We start from the raw sequence: 27462 nt of genomic DNA, 5'->3' as shown, positions 1-27462 counted from the left end.
GGGGGCAGGGTGGGGGGAGGGTGTGTGTGGTAAGGAAGTCCAGGAATGAGTGGGAAGGTTATTTGAAATTGGAGAATTCAATGTTAAGTCCTTTGGGCTGTAGGCTGCCCAGGTGGAAGATAAAAGTGTTGTTCCTCCAATTTGGGTCTGATTTACTGCAGGAAAGGAGGAGGCTTTGGATGGACAAGTTGGAGGGAGAGTGGGAGGGGGAATTGAACTGGGCAGTGACAGAGATCAGACTGGCCATTGCAGGCCTGGTGAAGATGCTCAGCGAAACAATCACCTAGTTTACATTTAGTCACCACATTGGGAGCACTGGATGCAGTAGACTAGGTTGGAGGAGATGCAGGTGGACCTCTGTCTCACCTAGAAGAACTGTTTGGGGCCCTGGATGGAGGTGAGGGAGATGGCGCTCAGGCAGGTGTTGCATGTTTTTCGGTTACAGGGGAAGGTCCCTGGTGGTGGGTGGGGCTAGTGAGGAACGTGGTGCGAACCAAGGATTGGTGAAGGGAACGGTTCATTCAGAAGGCAGAGATGGGTGCGGATGGGAAGATGTTCTCGGTGGTAGGATCTAATTGGAGCCAGAGGAACTGGACAAAGAGCTGGAAAGTGGAATTAGGGTGGACAGCTCTTTTTAGGTGAGCACAATCACATAGCCATTAATTTCATAACTTCAGCATTTTCCTCTTTCAACACAACTAACTTCATAATTCAGCGATTTGAGGAACATATAAAACTATGAATTAGGATTGGGTCATTTAGTCCCTTGAAATTGACTGTAATCTTGGATATTCTCCCCGATGATACATATCAGGGAAGGCCAATTGAGTCTACATATGCAGTAAGACCCCACAGGCTGGTGAGTACAAGCTGGATGTTAATATGAATGTTCATTAAAACCAGAACATAAATTCACATTACTTCCTCCCCAAAAGGAAATGTCATTAATTCTCCATGGCTGTCAATGCATGTCAACCATGATCCCTGCCAGCACATTCAACTCTCTATAACAAAGCTAATCCCAAGAAATAATGAGGACGCACATATGTAAAATGTGATCAATATAATGTGCAATATTTAGGTGTGACAAATTGAACCCCTAATATTTTTATATTCTTAAAGTCTGAAGTTTTCTCTGATGCTCTCTACACTTTGGTGAAATCCTAGCATCAGCAGCTGAGTGGGAGGCAGCCTGCTCACTGCACTGCCATATTTCCTTTGATGACCATGATAGGTAACCCCTATTGGGGCTCTGCTGCACTGGTGTAAAGGCATCCTCTTCAGCCTCATTTCTTGGTGGAAACGAGGTTAATGGCAGATGGGATGAGGAAGATCTAAGGATGGCAGGCATATTTTCCTCTTCCCTTTGTGTGAGGGCACTTCCCGGTCTCTTTGAAGGGGAGGAGCACATTGTGGAAGGTACAGGTACTTCGCCCTTCTTATCTCGCCACTGCTGCATTCAGCCCATGGCAAGAGCAGTGGAATGTCAGTGTGCATATTGATTGCTTGTTGAATTTGACTGTCTATTCAGTTCTCAGCATCTCCAAAGAGGAGAAAGTGAGGGCTGCAGATGCTGGAGATCAGAGCTGAAAATGTGTTACTGGAAAAGCGCAGCAGGTCAGGCAGCATCCAAGGAGCAGGAGAATCGACGTTTCGGGCATAAGCCCTTCTTCAGGAATTCCTCCAAAGAGGAAGCCATTTACTTAGTCTAGTTGTTCACTCACAAAGGTACATTAACTGATCACCTTACAAGACCATTTGGTGCCACTTATCATGGCAGATTGAGACAGGTCATTCATTAACTTTCTTTGAGGGATAAATGTTCATCCTAGGTTCTTTGCCTCCCATAAAAATGCCATCTCTTATTCCCAATTCCTCTGTCTCCGCTGCATCTGCTCCCAGGAGGACCAATTTCACCATAGAACACACCAGATGGCCTCCTACTTCAAAGACCAGTGATTTCTCCTCCCACGTGGTCGACAATGCCCTCCAGCGCATCTCCTCCACTTTCCTGACCTCTGCCCTTGAACCCCACCCCTCCAATCACAACAGGGACAGAATTCCCCTGGTTCTCACCTTCCACCACACCAACCTCCAGAAACATTGCATCATCGTCCGCCACTTCCGCCACCTGCAATCAGACCCCACCACTAGGGATATATTTCCCTCCCCACCCCTATCTGCTTTTTGGAGAGACAATTCCCTCCATGACTCCCTTGCCAGATCCACGCTCCCCACCAGCCCACACCCCACTCCCGGTACCTTCCCCTGCCAATGCAAGAAGTGCAAAACCTGTGCCCATACCTCCCCCTCCACCTCCGTCCAAGGCCCCAAAGGTTCTTTTCACATTCGACAGAAATGTACCTGTGCTTCCACACACATCATCTACTGTATCCGTTGCACCCAATGTGGTCTCCTCTACATCAGGGAGACAGGATGCCAACATGTGGATCATTTCAGCGAACATCTCTGGGACACCCACACCAACTAACCCCACCACCCTGTGGCCGAACACTTTGTCTCTCCCTCCCACTCCACCACGGATATGCAGGTCCTGGGCCTCCACCATCACCAAACCCTAACCACCCGACGCCTGGAGGAAGAACGCCTCACCTTCCACCTTTGATCCTGTGTGGTTGCAGGATTCCATGTAGATTTCCCTATTCTCCCCCCACCTTATCCCAGTCCCAAGTCTCCAACTCAGTACTGCCGTCTTGACCTGCCCATCTTCCTTCCCGCCTATCTGTTCTACCCTCCTCTCTGACCGATCATCCTGCCCCCACTCTTCATCTACCTATCTCATTCCCAGCTACCTTCCCCACACCACACGCTTCCCCCCCCCCCCCAATCCTGTTTATCTCTCAGCCCCCAGCCCACAAGTCTCGTTCCCGATGAAGGGCTTATGCCTGAAATGTTGATTCTCCTGCTCCTCGGCTGCTACCTGCCCTGCTGTGCTTTTCCAGCACCATACTCTTGTCTTTGATAGACCTCACTGTTGCTTACCTCTGCTGAAATCTCCACCCAGGCCAGGCAGGATGATCTTATGTTGCCATCAGAGGGATAAAAACATCTTTCACTGTTCCCTGATGGCCTGGAGGAGAATATGAGGGTAGGTGCCCATGGAGATAATCTCCTCTGTAGGTAAAAGCCTCCAATATGTTGTGTACAGGGCAGGACAAAAAGAATAATGGGGTTAGGGAAATTATGGAAGAGGGTGGAATGATGATTAAGGGTTGCAGCAAGAAATAGGAGGAAGTTTTGAAAGGAAGGAGGTGTGAAAGAACACTTTCTCAGCACACAGAGTCTATCTAATGATTCAAGAGGCTCTTTTATTGCTCCTTGCCGCATTATGAGTTGATGGTGGGATACCCCAGTTGATACGTTCCCTTGCCTCATGATCACATGTGTCTCTTGTGCATGCCTCTGGCATTTTAAATTATAATTTTAATCACGTGGCCAGAAGCAGAAGTGGCACCTAGTCCAAGTCTACTGTCAGTAATAGCTCATCAGTGATTAATACTATCACTAGACTACAAAGTTGCAACCACTTTGGCTTTGTTTAAAAATCTTTTTGGTTATGGTCTATCGACCTCGACAAGTCTTCCTCCTGCTGCTTCTAAGCTATAAATATGCCACATTACATGCTGCTGTTCTGCCATTTGCACTAAAATTGAGACACCTTGCAGAGTTCCCAAATCAAACACAACTGAGGACAATGGTGTGTGAAATCTGTGAAAACTTTGAAAGAAACAGAAAGGTTTCAAAATTTCACTAAGACAGAAATCAGAGTTGGAGTATGCTATAAAAAACAAAGTAGAAGAGTATTCAGGCCATCTAAATCGCGATAAAGTAAAACAAAATGAAAGATGGTAAATATATAGCAGTTTTCTTCCCCCAAAATATACACTTCTAATAACCTCGCTCTAATTTTTTTCAGGTTAATTATATTGCTTGGCAGCCCTTACTTTTTGACGAGTGATCATCCAGCTTTTCATTGTTCCAACTAATAGGCCACCTAGCAGGATCTGAGTGGGATGATAGATGAGTAATGGAACAGAGATGAGGGATAAATGTTCATACCCTGAAAACACTATCTTCAGCAATGGGATTCCTGTCAATAGAAAACAGATACAAAATATTAGTTCAAATTACAACTTTTTTACAATTGTTTCTGAAATAGTTTGAATTTTTGGCTATTAATTCAAGAGAAAATATTAAAGGCCACTGCGTTTGTTCCAGCCAAAGAGAAATTGACTGTACATGAAAATGAGGGAAGCAATTTTCATTGGCCTACTTTAGAGAGCAATACAAACCAAACCAGTAGCACAGCTCCTACTACACTTTCTCACTATGTCCACCTCTGCCATTTGACGGCAGCCTTGAAACTAATGGCCAGAAAAAGACAAATTTAACTTTTATCCCTCATTTTGAATCCATTGAATGAATGGCAGGTGAAGATTCAAGGCATTAGGCATCAGTGAGATTGCAATTGTCCAGGGAAGCAAATCACATCAAAGCATAACACAATAATCACAAAACCATGCAAGTACCATGCTTCAGGAGCCTCACTCTCCCTTCTTAAATAAGGCTGTATGATGACAACAGGATCTTGATGCAATAATAAATTACAAATTTGTCAGCGTATGTTGTACAAGCTCAATCCATTGCTATTTGGCATTGAACAGTCTAAACTAGGCATTCATCCTGGGAGCAATCGCATTATCTGCCACGACAGACAGAGATGCTGTACAAATACTAGTCCTTCAGTCAGCAGTTGAAGATTATTCAAAAGATTTTTTTTAAAAAATGGTTTGTCAACAATTCTTTTCGGTCCAGAGCAGCATTAAAGCCTTTCCAAGTCATGGAAAAATTGCCCTCTCTCCTCGCACACCTGAATCTCCAGCCTCACACGTGGGAATATTTGCTTTCTCTTAAACTTCTTTGATCCAGCTAGGATTTGTGCTGACGCCACTAGATATCCTGCCCTGCCAATTGGTGAGCTGTTCTAAAAAAGGTCAGGAAGCTAATGATGGAATGCTTATACTACAGAAATGATGCTAGCCTCAGACAGTTTCAATTGGACTTCCTCTGCCTAATGGCCAGTTGAAAATTTAATGCAAAGTTTTAGTTAACAATTTCACAGCTACTACAAATATCTTCAGGACTTTATAGGTGACCTTTCTAAGACTTATTCAGAGAAGAATGCAAGTAACACAATGGTCTTTGACACAAGGCAATTGTTTTCGTAACGGTGAGAGTGTATGCAATCCCATTAATTTACTGCAACAACTTACAAAAATATTTAAAGGGTAAAACAGAATTTGATTTAGCTTTAATTTTCAACTTTTAAATTCAACTACTTTCAAATACAGCATGTGCATATTTCTTACTTGTAGATTATCCCTGGATTTAACTTTTATCCCTCATTGTGAATCCACTGAATAAATGGCACATGAAGATTCAAGACCATGGGCATCAAGTAACATAAGTGAGATTGCAATTGTGCAGGTAAACAAATCATATCAAAGTATAACACAGTAATCACAAAATCATGCTACCATGCTTCAATCAATGAAAATTGTAAAGCATATGCTTAAGTGAAATTTAAGATAATATACATGTTAAACACTATAGTATTCTATTTCAACAGTAATGAGTATATTTTAACATGTCATAACTCTGCTACTATGGCACTTTCTCTGACAGAGTCTCAGTGGGCTTTCATGATGACACATGGCCAAGTAGGATAGTGCACTATATATGCATTTACAAGGCCACAGAGCTGTCACACTTCAAATGTTTATGAAAGATTAATCAAATGTTTCAGAACTCCAATACACTGTAAAGTAGGTGGAAGATATGTACTTTAAATGGATTTTTCATTACTAATGTAATTTCTAGCAAGAGCATTTTTACCAGTGGACATGTACTGAGTGTGGACTGATATAGAGCACTTTCTCAGCACATTACTACCCAATACAAGCACTTGGGAAATCACTAATGCACAGCAAGTAATATTTCTATGTCATGCATGGTTCACTCTTCTAAAAGTCACCAAACAGAAGCTGACAATGCAGGATATTCCATAAGGAGCACTTTCAAAGGACATCCACTCGCAATCTTTTGCCTAATGTAACATTCTGTGGGAAAACAAAATAAATGCAATGGAGATTTGTTTTTCTACTTCTTGAAGTTAAAAAATTTTATCCACCGTGCTAGAACTGCAAATCTACTAATTTATACTATTCCTCTTTACTATAAATGATGCAGCAATAATTACTAGAATCTTACTTTCTAGTAAAACATCTCAAATATGGGAAACTGATTTAAATATGACTCTAGACCTGTAGAAATTATTGAAAACAGAATGCATAAGTAGAAAGGTCAGTTTAAGTAGCATACTGTAACCAGCATACAAACTGATTAACTACTATCCAGAGCATTTATTGAGTTAATCCAGATAAAAAAAAGTGGCCTGAACTCTGTGGTTGTTGGGATGGTGAAACTGTCAGCATCTGCCTTTATTACACTTTGAAACTGACTGAAACAGCTAGCGTCTACACATGCATAGAAATCCCGGAGTTGATGTTAGTGATTCACAGCTTCTCTGCTGAGTTCAGTGTTAAAGTCCTCAGAAATCTTGGAATCATTTGAATTGCTGAGAGTTTTAATCAATTACTATTGAATCACTTTCCAAGTTTGAAAAACAAATTCTTTAATTGTGGAATGTTAAGTTTCTCTATCATGAGAAATGAAATTGCACAGATTAAAATTAATTTTAAAGATTTCTGCTGCTACATTATGTACCTCTCAATCTTTTAGTTGCTCCCTGTAAAATGATTGAATGATAATTAACATTTTTTTACTATTTCCTGGCTGGTCTGTGTGAGAATTCTGTAACATGATTTATGGTTTTTCCTGCTTGATGGCACTACACATGCTAGATATTACATTGCCCTATATTTGCAATCAGATGGCTGATTTGCTGCTCCATGAACAGGAACTGAAGGACTTTGGTGAGAATCTTTGCTATTGGTTGAATGCAAGTCTTGATTACCAAGTATACTCATGTATAGTTCAACCTCATGTATAAGTCAACCCCTTATTTTGGCCAAACAATCTTGTATTTTCCATATATCACGTGTATAAGTCGACCCTAGTTCTTCACCATTACAGATCAACATTGATGAGTCGCTATGCTCTGCTCCTGCTTTCTAGTCTGCTGGCCATACCGCTCTGTTCCTGGTCTTCCAGTCAGTCAGTCGTCACGCTCAGCTCCAGGTTTTCATATTTACTGTAATGGTACAACAGTACAGGGCGACCGCCGTAACTGCGGAGTGGGTTTCAGTTACCTGCAGTTTACTACAGCCCGAACGTATTACAGGGAACATTCCACACCCGGGACTAGGGGGCTGCCGGGAAGGTAAATTTCCCATTTTATCTATTTTGTACATAAATATTCATCCCTTCGGAAACAATACCTCGTGTATAAGTCGACCCCCTAATTTCAGATTAAAAAACCGTCTTCAAAATTTGACCTATACACGGGTATCCACTGTATACAGACTATTTTAATTTGTTCTCAATATAGACAAATTGCTTTAAGTATTCTTAACTAAATTTTTGTAGAAACATTTGAGATCAATACATCTAATACAGCTATAATTGAGATCACACCCACAGTTTTTCTCCCTTTGTAGGCTTGTAGTGCACATACAGTGAAGGCCCATGTGCTAGCTGTGCATCCAATATATGCAACTTTTTACAGTCAGTCTTTGAGTAGGCAGGAGCAGCCCATTCCCAAGATTTCTGCAGATAAGAGCATAAGACACAGGAGCAGGAATTAGACCATTCAGTCCATCTAGTCTACTCTGCCATTCAATCATGGCTGATAAGTTTCTCAACCCCATTCTCCCACCTTCTCCCCGTAACACTTGATCCCCTTGATACTCAAGAACCTATTTATCTCTGTCTTAAATATACTCAATGACCTGGCCTCCACAGCCTTCTGTGACAATGAATTCTACAGGTTCACCAGTCTCTGGATGAAGAAGCTTCTCCTTACCTCCGCTCTGAAAGGTCTTCCCTTTACTTGAAAGCTGTGACCTCAGGTCCTAGTCTCTTCCACCAATGGAAACATCTTGCCAACATCTACTCTGTCCAGGCCATTCAGTATTCTTTATGTTTCAATTACATCCCCTCCTCATCCTTCTAAACTCCATTGAGTATAGTCCCAGAGTCCTTGAACATTCCTCGTTTGTTGAACTTTTCATTTCTTGGACCATTCTTATAGAGCCTCAGAAGTACATTCCTGCTTTTAAATTTAATAGTGAACAGTTAAACCTGACAGGTTATGGGGAAGGGTACAGCCAAGAGACAGCAGGATATTATGTCTTGCAAAGTCCACTTCATTTCACTAATTGCACTTGTGCTTGAGGTTTACTGCAACAGTGCAAGGGGCTGTGTGTTATTTTTTAATATTTGCTATTCTTGAAAGGTTGATTGTTTATTGTTTCTTGAGATTTATATTTATGTCATTACTGCTTACTGATCAAGAATGATGGGAGGAGCCCGGAAAGGATAAATTAAAAGGAAAACAGGGAAATAGCATGGCTCTGGAGCAGAACAGCATTTTGGGTAAAAAATAAGCAGAGTGAGTCAAGAAGGAACAGTGAGAGTACCAAAAGTGGTTGGGCGACATCAGGAACTAGTTGGTAATGTCGAAGCGGAAGACACTCTATCTGTTTGGAACAAATTAAAGGAATTAATAGCTGACAGGAATAAACAGGTTTCACTTAATCAATATCTCCATAATGGTAAAGTGACCAAAGTTAGGAACTAAATACCTCATGATGTTTAACTTTGAGACAGGCAAATTGGTAACAGTGTAAGAGTTAGCAACGATAGTACAAGTATTGCAGTAATGGTAGTAGGAAGAGTCTTTTGACTCTTGAGACTGCTTGACTATTTAATCAGATGATAGCTGATCTTCCACCACAAAACCATTTTCCCATATTACCACCATCTTCCCTTAATATCTAGAAATCTATTGCTGACAGTTTCACCATCACAACAACCACAACGTTCAGCCTGTTCTTTTTTTTAATCCCAGATTAATTCAGTGCATGCTTTGGACAGTGGTTAATTATCAGCTTGCTTGCTGGCTACAGAATGTGATTTAAACTGACTTTTCTACTTGTACATTCTGTTTACAATAGATTTTACTGTCCTTTAGTCATCGTTAAATCAGTTTTCCACATTTGAGACATTTTATTTCAAAATAAGATTTGAGTAATTATTGTTGTATCGTTTATCGTAAAAAGGAATAGTATAAATTTTGTCTTGAATATACTCAAAGACTGTGAGGATCTAAAATCTGGATTTAGGCTGTTGTCAGGAGCAACTATTTAATGCATGCCTCTAAAAAATGGCTTTGTAATGCAAGTAATATAAAATAATATAACAAAACGGCTTCTAGGAGCAATGGCATCTAACTCTGCTGAAAACTGCATTCCTGAACTAATTGAAAGAGATTAGCAAACAACGCCCTGTTCACAGTATGAATTAACTAAGTAAGATATGACATTATTAAAGTATCCTAAATTGACCTTGGAAACCAGGTGTCCCCAGAGATAAAGAAGCGCAAAACAAGTCAGTTCCCAGGAAATATCATTGACTTAATTTTATGCCTATTTGTCATATCATTTCATTTTATTGGATTAATTTTGCAATTAAGGTTGCTCTGTTTGTTAAAAGACCTATAAAAGTTGTCTGTGTTTTAAGATTATGCACAGCTTTTCCAGAGTACATAGAGGTGCTTAACCCCTGCGTTGCTGGATAACCTATGCCCAGCGCCGTAATAAATTGTTAAAACTTGTTAAAAGAGATCGAGCTGCTAGTGTTTATTTGACCAATCACGGAACCGAGAGGCCCCTCTCAGGTGTCTAGATTACAACCGAACCTCCACAGACATCCACGGGATGGGATGCCAAAGGTTTACCACTTTCTGTTCTAAATGGCCATCCTATTATTCACTCACTCCCCTCACTCTAGATACTCCAGCCAAGGAAACATCCTTCCTGTAGCTACCCTGTAGATAACTTTTCATTTAAACTCTAGAGAATGCATGCTCACTTTTCTCAATCGCTTCTCATCCACCATCGCAAATATTCTGTTGCACTACTTTGATTGCAAGTACATCCTTTCTTAGACAAGGACAGCAAACTATCAAGTTACCCAATACAAAGATTCTATATAACTCCCCTGGGCAGATCCTCTTGCCCCTCACAACTGACTGCTTGCCCTCTCAGTGGGCACAGTTATCAGCATAATTTCTGCATGCTCAATCCCCTCCTTGCTGCCCTCTCCGCTGCCTCTTACCCTCCCCACAGTATCTCTCCAGTCGTATCCCCTTCTCTGCTCCTTCCCTGACCCTCACCTTCTCTCCACCTCCCTGTCCATGCCCCTCCTCCTGCCTCTCCACTGTCTCCCTCCTTTCATGCCCCTATAGCCCACTCAGGGACTCACGGTGGTTCAGTGGTTAACAGTGCTGCCTCATAGCATTAGGGACCAGAGTTTAATTCCAGCCTTGGGTAACTGTCTGTGTGGATTTTGCACATTCTCCTAGTGTTTGTGTGGTTTTCCTCCGAGTGCTCCAGTTTCCTCCCACTATGGACATGTGGAGACTGTTTAAGGAACAATTGTTGCGAGTGATGAATAAATATGTCCCTCTGAGACAGGCAAGAGGGGTAAGATAAAGGAACCTTGGATGACGAGAGCGGTGGAGCTTCTCGTCAAAAGGAAGAAGGTAGCTTACATAAGGTGGAGGAAGCTAGGGTCAAGCTCAGCTCTAGAGAATTTCAGGCAGGCGAGGAAGGAACTCATAAATGGTCTGAGGAGAGCCAGGAGGGAGCACGAGAAAGGCTTGGCAGAACGGATTAGGGAGAACACAAAGGCACTGTCAATCATTGATACAGATTGTGAATAGCTGGCGCCCAAGCATTGATCCATAAGGCACAGCCTACTGATCTAAGAAGGAAACTTTTTTTTTTAAACATTGCCAGTTTACTATCCCCAATCCCAAGTGCCCTAACTTTACTTACTAAACTTCTTTGAGGGATCTTAATAAAAGCTTCCTGGAATTCCAGATTCATTACATCCAATTGTTGCCCCCTCCCTATTCTGCTAGTTACACCCTCAGAAAAGGTCTTTTCTTTCATAAATCCATGCTGACCCTGCCCATCTTCCCCATTATTTTACTCAGTAACCAATTATCACAACCATTATAGTAGCTTCCAGCATTCTTCTGACAACTGATATCCAACTAGTAAGTCTGTAGTTCCACTTAAAAAGGATTACCTCAATCTGTAGGAACCATTCCAAAATCCATAGATTTTTGGAAGGTGGTTGCCAAAGCAACTACTACCTCTATGCCTATCTGTTTATACACTCCGGGATTTTGCTCATCAGGTCCAGGATTCATTAACTTTGAAATAAAAGCAAATTAATGCTTGAATCTGAAACCAAAAGAGAAAATGCTGGAAAATCTCAGCAGGTCTGGCAGCATCTGTAAGGAGAGAACAGAGCTGACGTTTCGAGTCTTTGACCCTTTGTCAAAGCCTGGCTGAACATGTTCTCTCTCTCAACAATTTCTCCTTCAACTCATCCCATTTTCTCCAAATCAAAGGTGTAGCAATGGGTACCCGCATGGGTCCTAGCTATGCCTGCCTTTTCATGGGGTATGTGGAACATTTCTTGTTCCAGGCCTACTTGGGTCCCCTCCCACAACTGCTTTATCGGTACATCGATGACTATTTCGGTGCGGCTTCATGCTCTCGTCCTGACCTGAAAAAATTCATAAACTTCACTTCCAGTTTCCATCCCTCCATCACCTTCACCTGGCCCATCTCTGACACTTGCCTTCCTTTCCTGACCTTTCTGTCTCCATTTCCAGCAATAGTCTGCCCACTAATATCCATTACAAGCCCACTGACTCCCACAGCTATCTGGACTACAGCTCTTCTCACCCTACGTCCTCTAAGGACTCTATCCGTTTCTCTCAGCTCCTTCGCCTCCGCTGTATTTGTTCCGATGAGGCCACTTTCCAAAGTGCTGCTCTTAATATGTGCTCCTTTTTCTCCAACCATGGCTTCCCACCTACAGTTGTTGACAGGGTTCTCGACAGCGTGCGGTCCATCTCTCACGCCACGACCCTCACCCCCTCCTTCCCCTCCCAGAACAAGGATAGGGTCCCTCTTGTTCTCACCTTTCACCCCACCAGCATTCACATGAAAGAATAATCCTCCACCATTTACGCCAACTCACCAACACGACGCCACCACTAAACACATCTTCCCTTCCCTCCCCTTGTCTGCATTCCGCAGAGATCCTTCCCTCTGGGACAACGTAGTCCCCTCCTCCATCACACCTAACACCTCTCCCATCACACACGGCTCCTTCCCATCACACCTAACACCTCTCCCAACACACACAGCACCTTCCCATCACACCTAACACCTCTCCCCATCGCACACGGCACCTTCCCATCACACCTAACACCTCTCCCATCACACCTAACACCTCTCCCATCACACACGGCACCCTCCCATGCAATCGCAGAAGGTGCAACACCTGCCCCTTTACCTCTTCCATGCTCACATTCCAAGGCCCCAAACACTCATTTCAGATTAAGCAGCGTTTCACTTGTACCTCTTTCAATTTGGTCTATTGCATTCATGCTCCCAATGTGGTTTCCTCTATATCGGAGAGACAAAATGCCGACTGGGTGATCGCTTTGCTGAGCACCTTCGGTCTGTACGCAATCAGGTCCCGAACCTTCCCGTGGCTTGCCACTTCAACACACAATCCTGCTCCCATGCTCACATGTCTGTCCTTGGCCTGCTGCAATGTTCCAGTGAAGCTCAACGCAAACTGGAGGAACAGCATCTCATCTTCCAACTAGGCACGTTACAGCCGGCCGGTCTCAACATTCAATTCAACAACTTCAGATGATTATCCCATCTTGACCCCTCTGTTTTCATTCTGCTCTGTAATTTTATTTACCTTTTTTTAATTTTTTTTTCACTTCTGTACCTCATATTTCTCGATTGTCTCTCTTTCTCTCGCTCCCCATTCTCTTATCACCTTTTTCCTCTCCTCTTCCCCCTTTGCTACCCTTCTCCCCTGTTTTCCATTTTGTCTCAGCTTTGACAAAGGGTCAGTTAGACTCGAAACGTCAGCTCTTTTCTCTCCTTACAGATGCTGCCAGACCTGCTGAGATTTTCCAGCATTTTCTCTTTTGGTTTCATTAACTTTTAGGCCCACTAATTTCACTACAAATTTCCCTCAGTTCTGAATCTTCACTCTCCACTGAAATGGCTCTCCGTGGGAGGTATTTTGCATCTTCTGCTGTGAAAACAGATACTATTGGTGGAATCTTCTGTTTTCATTGGATATCCTGCTCAATTGCTAAAAGGATGGCAGAAGACCAGAGTTGATTTGTCAGACCAAGGACCAAGTAGTCTCCTCCAATCCGGCAACTTTGAGGACAACAGTGGGCTTTTCACTGAAATGAAGCATTGGTCGGTGAGACCTGACAGCAGCTTTTGCACTTACCAATGCCAAAGGAAGGCTGTTGTTGTAGCTTGATGGACAGTTACTATTGCAAGGACCAAGCACTCAGAAGGAAGGGCAGGGGTTTGACCCTCAGCAGGCAATCTACTGCCCTGTGTCCATTCACTGATCATGCACACCTTCCCCTCATTGATAGCCTGTCCGATCCGATTTGCTAGTCCGCTGGGCCAAGTCTTTTTCATTCCGCCTGAAGCCGAGATAATTGCAGCCCAAATGGGAATACGTCCTTAACTGGTCATTAATTGACCACTGGGGGTGCCGCAGTTAGCACTGAAGTGGGAGATTGGAGCTTGGGCCTTCTTCCCCCAAATGTAATTTGGGTGGAGGTAGAAAGGCAACAGGATTTTATGATGCCTTCACCTTGCCTAATTAAGTTGCTTTCCCATTTCCCAGCCTGCTATTGCCGATCTGTTTTAGTTTCTCTGCTATTTCCTCACTCTCCTTTACAAATTCTCGTCTCTGACGGTATTTAGCCCATAAATGCTTTTACAGCCTATTTCTACATTTCTTGTTATTTTCTTCTATTCTCGCTTACAAGTTTCTTTGTCCTCCTTTACTGATTTCTTCAAAAAAACTCAATTTTCAGGCTTATTACCTTTTTTTGGCAACCTGATAAAATCTTCATTTGTCTTAGTCCATGGGTTTTTGCCCAAAACGTCGATTTTACTGCTCCTCGGATGCTGCCTGAACTGCTGTGCTTTTCCAGTACCACTCTAATCTAGACCCTTAGTCCAATTGTAACGTTTCCTGCTAGCAATAATTAGATCTGAGGAAGGGTCACAGGACCGGAAATGTTCACTTTGATTTCTCTTCACAGATGCTGCCAGACCTGCTGCACATTTCCAGCAACTGCTGTTTTTGTTTCTGATTTAGAGCATCCACAGTTCTCTTGGAGTTTTTTTTTGGATCATGTCGGTCCTCAAAGAAATCTGTTTGGGGTGGGCAGAATCTGGATAGGGTAAATAGGCAGAAACTGTTCCCATTTGTGAAAGGATCAAGAATGAGTGGGTACACATTTAATGAGATTTGCGAAAGAAACAAATAAAAGGGGAAGGAAAAAACGTTTTAATACAGCAAGTAGTTAGGGTACGAAATGCACTGTCTGAAATTGTGGTGGAGGAAGGTCAAATTGAGGCAATCATGAGTGGTTTGCATGATTATTTGATGGAAATAATATGCAACAGTATGGGGATATAAAGTAGGTAATGATACTCATTTGAAGAATTGGTGTAGGCATGGTGGGCCGAAAGACCTCCTTCTATGATTCTGTAGTGAACAAACGAATCTTGTTGATGTGTGTGACAGATGTGTTATTTTGTGCCTTGAGTGGAATATAGGATTCATCAACCTCTCCCCAGAATATGACATCCATAATAGAACACAGGACCCCACTGCACTGTGGACCATGTTGCATATGTTTACAGTCCCTGGCTAAAATGATCCTTATGGAAGATCTGAGTACTGTTATCCTGATAGGAAATATTAAATTTAGAGTGCAGCTAAAGGGCTTCCTTTAGTATAAACAGTAGCCTGCCGATTCTGTTAAAACATAAGCTGCTCATCCAACATGCTCTTGAAAGACAGCCTTTTCCTATACACTCTGAATCGAGTAAAGGTTCTTTATCAGCCTGTGCATGTCGCCTGTCTCTTCCTCATTGCTCCCAGCCCAGGATTCCCACTACATCCGAGGTGTACAACACTGGGGGGCTATAGGTAGGAAATATTTTTTTCCTTACTTATTCTTCGCAGGCTTCTATTTAGGAGAAAAATAAATTCAAAAAGTTAAGTCCCTGAATAGCATAAATGTTTTGTGTAATTTCCTTATTAAAATCTCCAGATTTAATTCTGTCTTTATTAAATGTGCAGGATTTTTTAATAGCAGCGAGATAGGCACCTTGCATCTCTAAAGAAATGGCAAACATTTACTGTTCTTTAATAATAAAACAAGTGGTCAACTAGCCCAAGTTCAGAGCAAAATGAGAATCTTTGACAGTAACTTTCAGGTTAGTGCACTCACCTGTGCGTGCGTCAACGCCATGACCTGTTGAATGGTTTATATTGTAATACAGGCTTGCATATGTGCAATCTCAGAGTCAGCACTTTTACAGAGGCATATGAGAGCACGGGTCTCATCCTGAACACCTGCAAGATGAAGGTCCTTCACCAACCTGGCCTGACACTGTGAACTGAACCCCCAGTGACCACTTCCAATGTGTCTGGAGTATCCTATTGGCCAAATCAGGTATTGATGAAGTGATCCTGCACCACCTCCAGTGGTAGCACATCCTTCGGCCACTTGAAGAAAAGGGTGTTCGAGGACAACAACATCAGATCCGACACCAGGATCATGGTTTACAGAGCTGTTGTGGCTCCTATCCTCTTATATGGCTCTAAGACATTGACTGTCTACAGCAGACACCTCAAAGTGCTGGAGCAGTACCACCAACGCTGCCAGAGCAAGATCCTATGAATCCGCTGGGAAGAAAGATGTACCAACACCAGCATTGAGGCACTAATGACCATTCATTGGTTACGATGGACTGGGCATGTCATCCACATGATCGACACAAGACTCCCCATGCAGCTGCTCTACTCCCAGCTTTAAAATGACATGTGAGGCTCAAGTGGACAGAGGATACCCTTAAGGTCTCACTGGTGAAGTACAGCATTCCCACAGACACCTAGGAATCACTTGCCTAAGACCGTCCAAAGTGGAGGAGGAGCATCCAGGAAGGCATCAAATACCTTGAGACTTGCTGTCAGGAAAAAGCTGAAGCCAGGCAAAAACAGTGAAAGGAGCGCACTGCCACACACCAACGCTCGACTCACACCTTCCCTCAACCACCTTCTGCTCCAAGTGTAACACAGCCTGTGGCAGTCACATCAGCCTGTACATGCAACCTACAGACTCACCCTGAGTGTGGAACAGAGTCATCCTCATCTGCAAGGGACCACTGCTGGTGACAGGCAATACTGATAGTTTCATCATCTTTACAACTGCAAAATTCAATATTTTTCAGCACATAGGACATAGCAATCCAGCAGTGAGGAGGAATTAGGAATTTAAGTTTTGTAAAAATGGGTTGATTAGGAACACAAACTGTCATTTTTTGTTTGGATGCTTAGAGGTCACGAAAGTAATCATCAGTTTCTATGTCACTAGCGATTTTTCCCATAATTTTCTTGCTTCTTTTCTAATGCCTACTACATAGAGTTTATACGATACATAATTACTCGGTCACTGAAACTGATTGCTACTGTTAATACATTCCAGGTATGAGTCTAAATAAAGTGTGACCACATGGAAAGAACACCATATCCGATTCTGATCCATGACAATATGATCTCCAGAGTTATTTGCAGATATGTATCTATTTAATAATGCCTCTTTTGAAAAAGAAATCATTCAAATCCTGGAGCCACTACAACAGCAGGTCAGAGGCTAGGAATACTGAGGTTAGAAATCTCTGATAGCAATTTTCAGGTTGGTGTACTCATCTATGTCTGTTTCGATGCAATGATCTGTTGCATGGTTGTACTATAATACAGGCAACTGCAAAATTTAATATCTTGAGTAAGTTATCTCATAACTCCACATAGCCCGTCTCCCATCGAAAAAGCACATCCCTGGACACTATGGGTAATTTAGCATGGCCAATCTACCTAACCTACATATCTTTGGACTGTGGGAGGAAACTGGAGTACCCAAATGAAACCCAGGCAATAGAAGGAGAATATGCAAACTCCACACAGTGACCAAAGACTGGAATTGAACCCAGAACCCACAATGCTAACTACTGTGCTGCCCCACCACAACCTTCAAGATTCTGACTTTGTGCCTAATGAGGCCACAGTTGGAACACTGTGCTACCATAAGCATGCTATCTTGAAAATATATTTATGTGTTGGAGAGGATTAGGGTGAGGAAGATGTTTCTCGGAACATGATCAGGTAAGGTAAGGTATACTGAGCCGAAGGTGTTATCACTGTAAAAGAGGACTGCAGAGATGAGAGCTGCCAGTATGAGACGAGAGGAAACCAAGTAATTGCCAGCTGACCTCAAAGTAGTCCCTTTGATATTCCAATCAGAAACTTAAATGGCCTGAAATGGCTTAAATCCTCCCAAAATTGAATAAGAAAGGTAAAAAGGAATTTGTGGAACGGCAAGATTGAAAGGATCAAATGACCAGTTGTCATATTATGCTTTACTACATTCCTACAATGTAATTTTACACAAAAGACATAGCAACTAAATTAGGGGCACATTACAAGATTTTGCATTCTTACTAAATAAATGGTTGTCTTTCATTTCATGCAACAGATTGACCTGATCAATGAGCAAGGTCACAAATAATTCAGGAGTCTGAAAAAATCATTGTGAAATTCTGTAGCTTACAATTTATCACCACTTCAACAAAATGTTGAATTTTGCTTGAAATTTAAATCGACAAGTCTTAGACAATGATGCATAATATTTTAAAATTGTAGCAATAATCCATTAATATCAATTACAAAAATCTAATGGACCCATCAGTGGCTGCACTGAAATGTAAAATTGTTATGCATTGATGCATAATTGCTAAGAAGTTATTACTGTTGTCCATCGTTAATATCTCTTGATATACTAATAACTGCACTGAGATTTGTGATTTATTTTGCTAGGTTTTATTGCATTTACTAAAGTAACCTCCATTCTTTTAAATGGTTTGCTATGAAGGCGGATCAGATATTGTAACATCTGTCCCAACTAATTACAAGAAGTGATTGTAATATAATTGACGTGACAGTGAGGTGTCATTAACCCAATAAGAATGTGAAAGTGTCTTATCAGATCAGTTTTTCACAATAACTGTCACAGATTAAGTTTTGAAATAACTTCACAAAGTGACATAGTCATTCATCCATACCTGTGTTACAAATTGTGTATGCAACATGCAAACTTGATCAATATAGAGTCATAGAGATATACAACTCAGAAACACACCCTTCAGTCCAACTCGTTCATGTCGACCAGATATACTATATTAATCTAGTCCCATTTGCCACCACTTTGCCCATATCCCTCCAAACCCTTCCTATTCATATACCTATCCAGATGCCTTTTAAATGTTGTAATTGTACCAGCATGCACCACTTCCTCTGGTAGCTCATTCCAAGCACGCACCACCCTCTGCGTAAAAAAGTTGCTCCTTAGGTCCCTTTTAAATCTTTCCCCTCTCACCCTAAACCTATGCCCTCTAGTTTTGGACACCCCACCCCAGGCAAAAGACCTTGTCTATTTACCGTGCCCCTCAACATTTTATAAACCTTTTTAAGGTTACCTCTCAGCCTTCAGGAAAAACAGCCCCAGCCTATTCAGCCTCTCCCTATAGCTCAAAACCTCCAACCCTGTAGCTCAGAAATGACATTTTCCATCCAAGTCATGTCTCAAATCACATTGCAGTTACTAAACTGAATGCCAATTATATAGAGTCATAGAGATGTACAGCATGTAAACAGACCCTTTGGACCAACCCGTCCATGCCGACCAGATATCCCAACCCAATCTAGTCCTACCTGCCAGCACCCGGCCCATATCCCTCCAAACCCTTCCTATTCATATACCCATCCAAATGCCTTTTAAATGTTGCAACTGTACCAGCCTCCACCACTTCCTGTGGCAGCTCATTCCATACACGTACCACCCTCTGCGTGAAAAAGTTGCCCCTTAGGTCTCTTTTATATCTTTCCCCTCTCACCCTAAACCTATGCCCTCTAGTTCTGGACTCCCCCACCCCAGGGAAAAGACTTTGCCTATCCATGCCCCTCATAATTTTGTAAACCTCTATAAGGTCACCCCTCAGCCTCCGACGCTCCAGGGAAAACAGACCCAACCTGTTCAGCCTCTCCCTATAGCTTAAATCCTCCAACCCTGGCAACATCCTTGTAAATCCTTTCTGAACCCTTTCAAGTTTCACAACATCTTTCCGATAGGAAGGAGACCAGAAATGCATGCAATATTCCAACAGCGGCCTAACCAATGTCCTGTACAGCCGCAACATGACCTCCCAATTCCTGTACTCAATACTCTGACCAATAAAGGAAAGCATACCAAACGCCTTCTTCACTATCCTATCTACCTGCGACTCCACTTTCAAGGAGCTAGGAACCTGCACTCCAAGGTCTCTTTGTTCGGCAACACTCCCTAGGACCTTATAAGTCCTGCTAAGATTTGCTCCCAAAATATCTTTATACTATCCCATATTCTACCGTAGCTTAACTACCTCTTCCAAATATTTAATTATATTACCTAATTTGGTATCACCTGAAAATGTTAAATCACTGATTTTGCATAGTTGACAGAGGATAAACACCATGGGACACACATTATTTACCTTCAACCACTCTATAAGCTGCCCTAAATGCCACCCTCTTCTTTCCAAATAATTTTAAATCTAATTTTCCATCCTGATGATTTACTCCCTAATCTCTCTAGTCATTATTTGTGTGCAATATGATCAAAGCATTTATATGGTGCATCTAATTAAATTTCTGGTGAATGGTAATCACCAGGATATACGTAGTGGGGATTTCAATGATGGCAATGCTATTGAATGCCAAGGGAATGTGGCTAGATGATCTCTTGGAGATGGTCACTTCTTGGCAGTTCCGTGGCACAATTGTTACCTCTTAGTCGATATTCGTTGTTCTCCAGGATTTGGAAATAGACCTGGCCTAGGGATGAGAACAAATGCTTCAGATTTGTATTTTACACTGATATGCTGGGCATCTCATTAGTGGCAATGGGCATATGTTTGGGGTCTCCAATTTAGGAAAGTTGAATAATTGTCCATTACCTTTCACAGTCTAGATTAGAGTGGTGCTGGCAAAGCACAGCAGGTTAGGCAGCATCCGAGGAGTAGGAAAATCAACGTTTCGGGCAAAAGCCCTTCATCAGAACTGAAAGCAGGGAGCCTAGTGTCACTGCTCCCTCTCCATTCCAGACCACCATGCTGCCACCTTTGGTTGGTCTGTGCTAGTGGAACAGGGGATGCCCAGGGCCAGTGGGCATCTGGTGCTACCTAGGACATTGTAACATATGATTCTGAGAATATGATTGTGTCCAACTATTACTTGACAAGACACCCTGCCTCTATTCCTGATGAAGGACTTTTGCCCGAAACGTTGATTTTCCTGCTCCTCGGATGCTGCCTGACCTGCTGTGCTTTTCCAGCACCACTCTAATCTAGACTCTGATTTTCAGCATCTGCAGTCCTCACTTTTGCCTTTCACCTTTCACAACTGAATGAAATAGAATTTGTTACTTGTGGGGTTTCCCAGCTCTGTCCATCATATGCTGTCTCTGCTGCATGGTATGAAAGTAGCCATGTGCTGTAGCTTTACCAGGTTGGTACCTCATTTTTAGGTATACAAGGTGCTCTCCTGCACTCCTCATTAAACCAGGGTTGATTTCCATCTTGATGGTAATGATAAAATGGGTAATGTTGGGCCATGAGGTTACAAATTGTTCTTTAACATAATTCTGCTGCTGATGGCTCACAGTACTACATGGTATGTCCAATTTTGAGTTGCTAAGTTTGTTTGAAATATATCACAGCACAGTGACAGTGCCACACATCACAATGAAGGGTATAGTCAGATAACAAGGAATGGGGATGAATTTAAATTATGCTTGCTTTTCCCCCTTTTAAGCCATGACATGAGGTATAGTAAATTAGACTTTTCCTGCATTATAATTTATGGAGTTAGGCTGAAGTGTGTTCCCAAACCCTAGTTTTGGATTCCAATTTTTGAAACAGTCCCGCAGCACAATCCTTTAAGATGAAATCAAATATAGATTTTTATTAACAGAACACTCAAATTGTGAAGGAATTGCTTTGCTACTCCATGCACAAATGCAAGTATTAAGAAATTAAATTAGTCATAACAAGACTGGGAACGATTATAAATGACAAGTTTTGGTGAATCCAATGGTATTGAGAATCAGTTCACATGAATTATAGTTCCTGGAGGTAAGTGACCAATAATCATGTCTTAGGCAGCAGTACCCAGCAACCAGTCCAACCAGTGCATGTTGAATATAATCTCAAACTAAACAAGTCCTACCTGCCTGCTCCTAGCCCATATCTCTTCAAATCTTTTCCATTCATGTACTTACCAAATATCTTCTAAATGTTTTAATTGTACCACTTCCTCAGGACATTCATTCCACACAAGAACCACCCTCTGTGTAAAATATTTGCCCCCTTGGTTTTAAATCTTTCTCCTCTTACCTTAAAAATGTGCCTCCTAGTCTTGAAATCCCTATCCTAGGGAAAAGGCAACTATGATTAACTCCATCTATCTTGCTCATTATCTTCTTAGGTCGCCTCTCAACCTCCTACGCTCTAGCAAAAGAAAGGTCCCAGCGTCTCCAGCGTTTATGACTCAACTTTCACATCTAGCAACGTGCTGGTAAATCTCTTCTGAACAATCCCTAGTTTGATAATATCCTTCCTTTAACTGGGCAACCAGAACTGTGCACAGTATTCCAGAATAGGCCTCAACAATGTCCTATACAAAGTCAACATGATTTTCCAACTCTTATATGTAAACATCTGAATAATTAAGGCAAGCGTGCCAAATGCCTTTTTAACCACCCTTTCTCCATGTGATGCAAACTTCAAAGAATTATGTACCTGCATTCCTAGGTTCTACTGTTCTACAATCTTACCCAAGGCCCTACCATTAACTGTATAAGCCCTATCCCTGTTTGTTGTACCAAAATGCAATATCTCACATTTATCCATCTGCCACTTTTTAGCCCATTGACCCATTTGATCAAGATCCCCTTGTAATCTTAGAAAACCTTCTTCATTGTCTACTATGTCACCAATTTCGGTGTCATCCACAAACTTACTAACCATGCCTTCTATTGTCTCGTGCAAATCATTTGTATAAATGACAAACAAAAGTGGACCCAGAACCGATCCCTGGAGAACACCGCTGGTGACAGGCCTCCAGTCCGAAAAGTAATCCTTCACTATCACACTCTGTTTCCTGCCATTAAACCAATTATGTATTAATTGGCAAGCTCACCCTGAATCCCCAGGTAACCTAACTTTATTAATCTACCATGCAGAACCTTGTCGAATGCTTTACAGAAGTCCAAGTAAACAGCATCTACTGCTCTGCCCTCATCAATATTTTTAGAAACTTCCTCAAAAAACTCAACCAAGTTTGTCAGACACTATTTTCCTCGTACAAAACTATGTTGACTATCCCTAATCCCTAATGTTTGCCTCTCTAAATGTTCATAAATCCTATCTTTTATCATCACCTCCAACAATTTACCCATAAGTGATATCACACAGGTCCATAGTTCCCCAGTTTCTCCTTACAACCTTTCTCAAACAAAGGTACAACATTAGCCATCCTCCAGTCATCAGGCACCAGACCCATAGTTATAGATGATACAAATATTTCTGCGCGGGGTTTGCAATTTCCTCCTTTACTTCCCACAATATTCTGGGATACATTAGATCAGGTCCTGGAGATTTATCCACCTTTAAGTTCTCTAAGACCACCCGAACTTCCTCTTTTGTAATGTTAACGGTTTCTAAAACATCAAATTTATTTCTTTTTTAAGAACATAAATTTATTACACAAAAGATGAAAATAAAAAAAGCATAGAACAGTTAGAAAAATAAAAAAACAAATCAAATCAAAGATATAAACTGTTCCTCAAAGTCTTCATTTCACTGTGATTCAAATCCACATAATTAAGCCGCTATAACAAACCTTTATGTTGGCTGAACTGACTCTTCCCTGTTTATGAATTCTGGTGTCTTCTCACATAAGTATTCACAAAACTCAGAAGTTATAACTTTTTATCTTTGGTAAAGCTGCAGATTTCACATCAACCAATCCTAGTCCTGAAAGTTGCACAAACAAACTTTCCTACTGTGGTGACTGACTCCCTTAATTGCTCGAAACAAAATCTAGAATAGAAACTATATTTGCTTTTGATACCAGTCAGGTCTCCTTCAAAATGCCTTAAAAAAGGTTTAATCTCTGGATTTTCCAAGCTAAACTTCAATCCTTGATTATTCTAACCTGAAAACAACCTGACGGTCTTCAATGTTAGTCCATTTGTTGTAAATGATCCTAGTTTAGACAATTTTCCATGAACACTTTAGCAGTTCACAAGCTCTATGACATTCTGGTTTTGGTCACTGTTCTGGAAGGACCGTCTGACCTAGTTTTGTTTAATAAAAATCTAAACCCTAAAAGCTTAGGGTTATTTTATATATTATATATATCATATGTTACTTATATATCTACCTTTCATCATTTACCACTGAACCAGTCTTCAGGGTAGACACGAAAGTCCCAACTCGTAGTACATTCTGTGAACTTGTCACTCTTAGTGTTTCTTCTAATTGTTATTAAAAAACAAGTAGTAGTGATCCATCAACTGAAGTTAGTGGTAATCAGTAGGATTATTCCTTTCTTTTAAATGGGGACTAGTGTCACTGGTCCCTCTTCACTGCAGACCACCATGCTGCAACCTTTGGTTGGTCTGTGCTGGTGGAACAGGGGATGCCTAAAGGCAGTGGGCATCTGTTGGTATCTAGGACATTGTAAAGTATGATTCTGAGAATATGATTGTGTCCAACTATTACTTAACTAGTTGTAGGTCAGCCCTCCCAATGTTGGCACAAACCCTCAGATGTTAATAAAAAATGTTTGGAGTGTTGACAAGGTTGAATGTGCAGCTGTCACTTCTGGTGCTTCAATTAATGCTGGGATGTCTGTTTCATTCCCTTTGAGTTTTCTGCAGCAGTTTGGCACAATTAAGTGGCCTTCTAGGCCATTTCTGAGGGTCTTTGAGAGTCATGTTGCTGTGGGCCTGGAATCATACCTAGGTCAGGCTGGGCAAGCACAGCAGATTTCTTTCCTGAAAAGATCAATAGTGAATCAAAGAGATTTTTATGAGGATTGACAGAATCACTGTTTCTATGATGAGTTTGTAATTCCAGATTTATTAGTTAATTGTATGTACATTCCAATAGTAGTGGTGGGATTTGTCTCCATTTTCCCAGAGCATTATCTTGAGATTCTGGATAATTGGTTTCATTCATTACCGCTCAACTACTGGCTAGCCCCCAGAAATCTGACAAAGGTCAATGATGTGAAATGTTAATACTGTTTCTCTCTACAGTTACCATCTGAATTTGGTATTAGCATGCTTTAATTTCAGATTTCTAGCATCCAATGCTTTGTTTCTTTTTGCTGTTAATTAGTTAATTGACTTGTCTCTTAGCCTTAATTGAAAAGGAGTATCGCGTTTAGCATTCTTCAGTTCTTTGATATAAGCCCCATGTACAAAGAGTTTTGAAAAATTATAGTTATAACTACTACTTTGTTAAAAACATGAATATTCAGGGGACTAGAAATCAGAGGCTTGAAACATTGAAAACATTTCTTTCCATCCAATCAAAAAAATAGCAGATGATTAAAGGAATCATTTACAAGATCTGTATGAATGAAGGGAATGATGAAAAGACATGTAAAGTTTATTGAAATTGAAAATTTTATACTTTTGGGAAAAGAGAGTGGGATACATCCAATATATACAGAAACAAATGCAGACGGAAGAAATAAAATTAAAATTGTACTAATTGAACCACTATTCCTGTGTAAATAAATAACAATCTTTGCTGTTACAAGTGACCTGAGATGACCTGGATATTTAAAATTGTTTACATATTGAGTAGGCTGCTACGTAATTATATTGGAATAACAAGGTCTGAAACTGAAACACTAGTGAACTCTCATATAGATCTGAGCTTGACATCTGGATACATAGGAGCCCTAGCAAATTAAAGCCAATGGTAATCAGGAGGAAAACTGGTTGGAATCATACCGAGCTCAAAAGAAAATGGCTGTAATTGTTGAGATCAGTTATCTTAGTTCCAGCCTATCACTATCACTGCAGGACTTCCTCAGGCTAGTGCTTTGTGACCAAAGTATCTATGATCTTTTCTCCAATGATCTTTTCTCCACCTTAAGTTCACAAAAAGAGATGTTTTCTGATTTTTGTACAATGTCCAGCACCATTTGCATCTCCACAGAAACTGAAATAGTCCTTGTCCGATAACAGCAAGAGTCAGACAACTTCCAGGCTTGGCTGATAAGAGACAAGTCATATTCATAGCACACAAGTGATAGGCAATGAGCATCTCTAAAAAGAGGCTAACCATCACCCCTTAACATTCAACAGCATTACCATGACTAAATTCTCCGTTTTCAACAACCTGAAGGTTACTATTGACCAGAAACTTAACTGGACTAATCATTTAAAAAATACTACAGCATCAAGAATAGGAATCATGGCACGAATAACTCAGCTCCTGATTCCCAAAAACTTGTCTACCATGTCCAAAGTGCAACTCAGCAATGCGATGGAATACAGGTATTCCACATTTCCCTAGATGAGTGCAACTCCAACAATCAAGAAGTTTAACAAAACAGCTTGCTTGACTGGCGTTGCATCCACAAGCATTCTGTCCCTCCACCACCAATGCACAGCAGCATCACCAACTAGAAGGATAAGGGCAGCAGAGAAGGCTAGCCACATGGGAATATTACTATTCCAAGTCCTCCTCCAGGCCACACACTATCCCTAATTTGGAAAAGTATCGCTGTTCCTTCACTGTCACTGGGTCAATATCCTTGAACTCCCCTCCTCCCCCCACCAATGGCATTGTGTGGGTAATGACACCAAATGGACTTTAGCGGCTAAAGAAACAGCTCACTATCATCTTTTCAAAGTTAACTAAGGAGGCTAAGTTAACTAAGTCAGCAACACCCAGATCCCATGAATGAATAAAACCAAAGTAAAAACTTATTTCTGGCACTCTCCCTCCACAGTCATTTTCTCTTTCTTATCTGGATTTAGTGAATTATGTTAGGTTTATTAATCCACAGGAAGACAATCCTCTAGTCAGCTTGTTGTCCAAGAAGCTTATTTGACTTCAACAATATATGTTGGAGCTCTGAAACCACATTTTGACAGAGGACGAGGAAATGACATTTCAAATTAGAATAAGACTCAAAGGGTGATCTTAATTGGAATGAATCTTTTGGTAGTACAGATGAATGAAACTGTCATAATTTTTCAGAAATATTTGACATCGACTTAGGCACCGGAAAAGACAATAGAACAACAACAGAAGACAACAGCCGTTTCAATTTTGCAAAGTCCTCCTTAACATCCAGGGATTAATGCCAAAATTGGGATTAGTCAAGCAACAGCCATAGTTATACTTATGGAATCATGCCTAGTGGACAATGTCACAAACATCACCATGACTAGGACAAATACAGAAGAGGTGGTGTCACAGTGGTACACAGTTGGAACGGAGTTGCCCTGGGAGTCCTCAACATTGACTCCGGACAGGTAGACAGGTAAGAATATGTTTATTATGTTTGTCTTCATTGTTCAGAGCTTTGAGTGTGGGGGTTGGGACGTCATGTTGAGGATGTAAGTGAGGCCGCTTCGAGTACTGTTTGTAGTTCTGGTCAGCTATTACAAAAAGGATATTAATAAACTGGATAGGGTTCAGAAAACAGTTACCAGAATGTTGTGGGGATTGGAGGTTTTGAGATATAAAAATAGACTGGAAAGACAGACTCTTTCATTAGAGCATAGCAGGTTGAGGGGTGACCTTATTGAGGTTTATAAAATCATGAGGAGCATAGATAACATTAATGTCAAGCGTCTTTTCCCTCGTTTGGGGAATTCAAAACTAGGGGGCGCATTTTTAAGGTGAGAGGAGAAAAGTT

General features: G+C 41.4%; 1 protein-coding gene across 3 annotated transcripts in view; it reads right to left on the bottom strand.

The window, feature by feature from the left end:
* slc10a7 (solute carrier family 10 member 7) overlaps window positions 1–27462 on the bottom strand; it is a 274370-nt gene that overhangs the window by 6623 nt on the left and 240285 nt on the right. For all 3 annotated transcript variants that reach the window (XM_043699319.2, XM_043699311.2, XM_087975565.1), the window contains one exon: window positions 3966–4111. In XM_043699319.2, coding sequence (XP_043555254.1) covers window positions 3966–4111 — 146 coding nt within the window. The remainder of the gene's footprint in view (window positions 1–3965; window positions 4112–27462) is intronic.

This window comes from Chiloscyllium plagiosum, unplaced genomic scaffold (assembly GCF_037043375.1).
Source record: "Chiloscyllium plagiosum isolate Xiang-an unplaced genomic scaffold, Cpla_swu_hap1 HiC_scaffold_1, whole genome shotgun sequence".
NCBI lineage: Eukaryota > Metazoa > Chordata > Chondrichthyes > Orectolobiformes > Hemiscylliidae > Chiloscyllium > Chiloscyllium plagiosum.
Note: the sequence above shows the minus strand (reverse complement) of the source record. Positions and strands in the feature narration are given on the sequence as shown.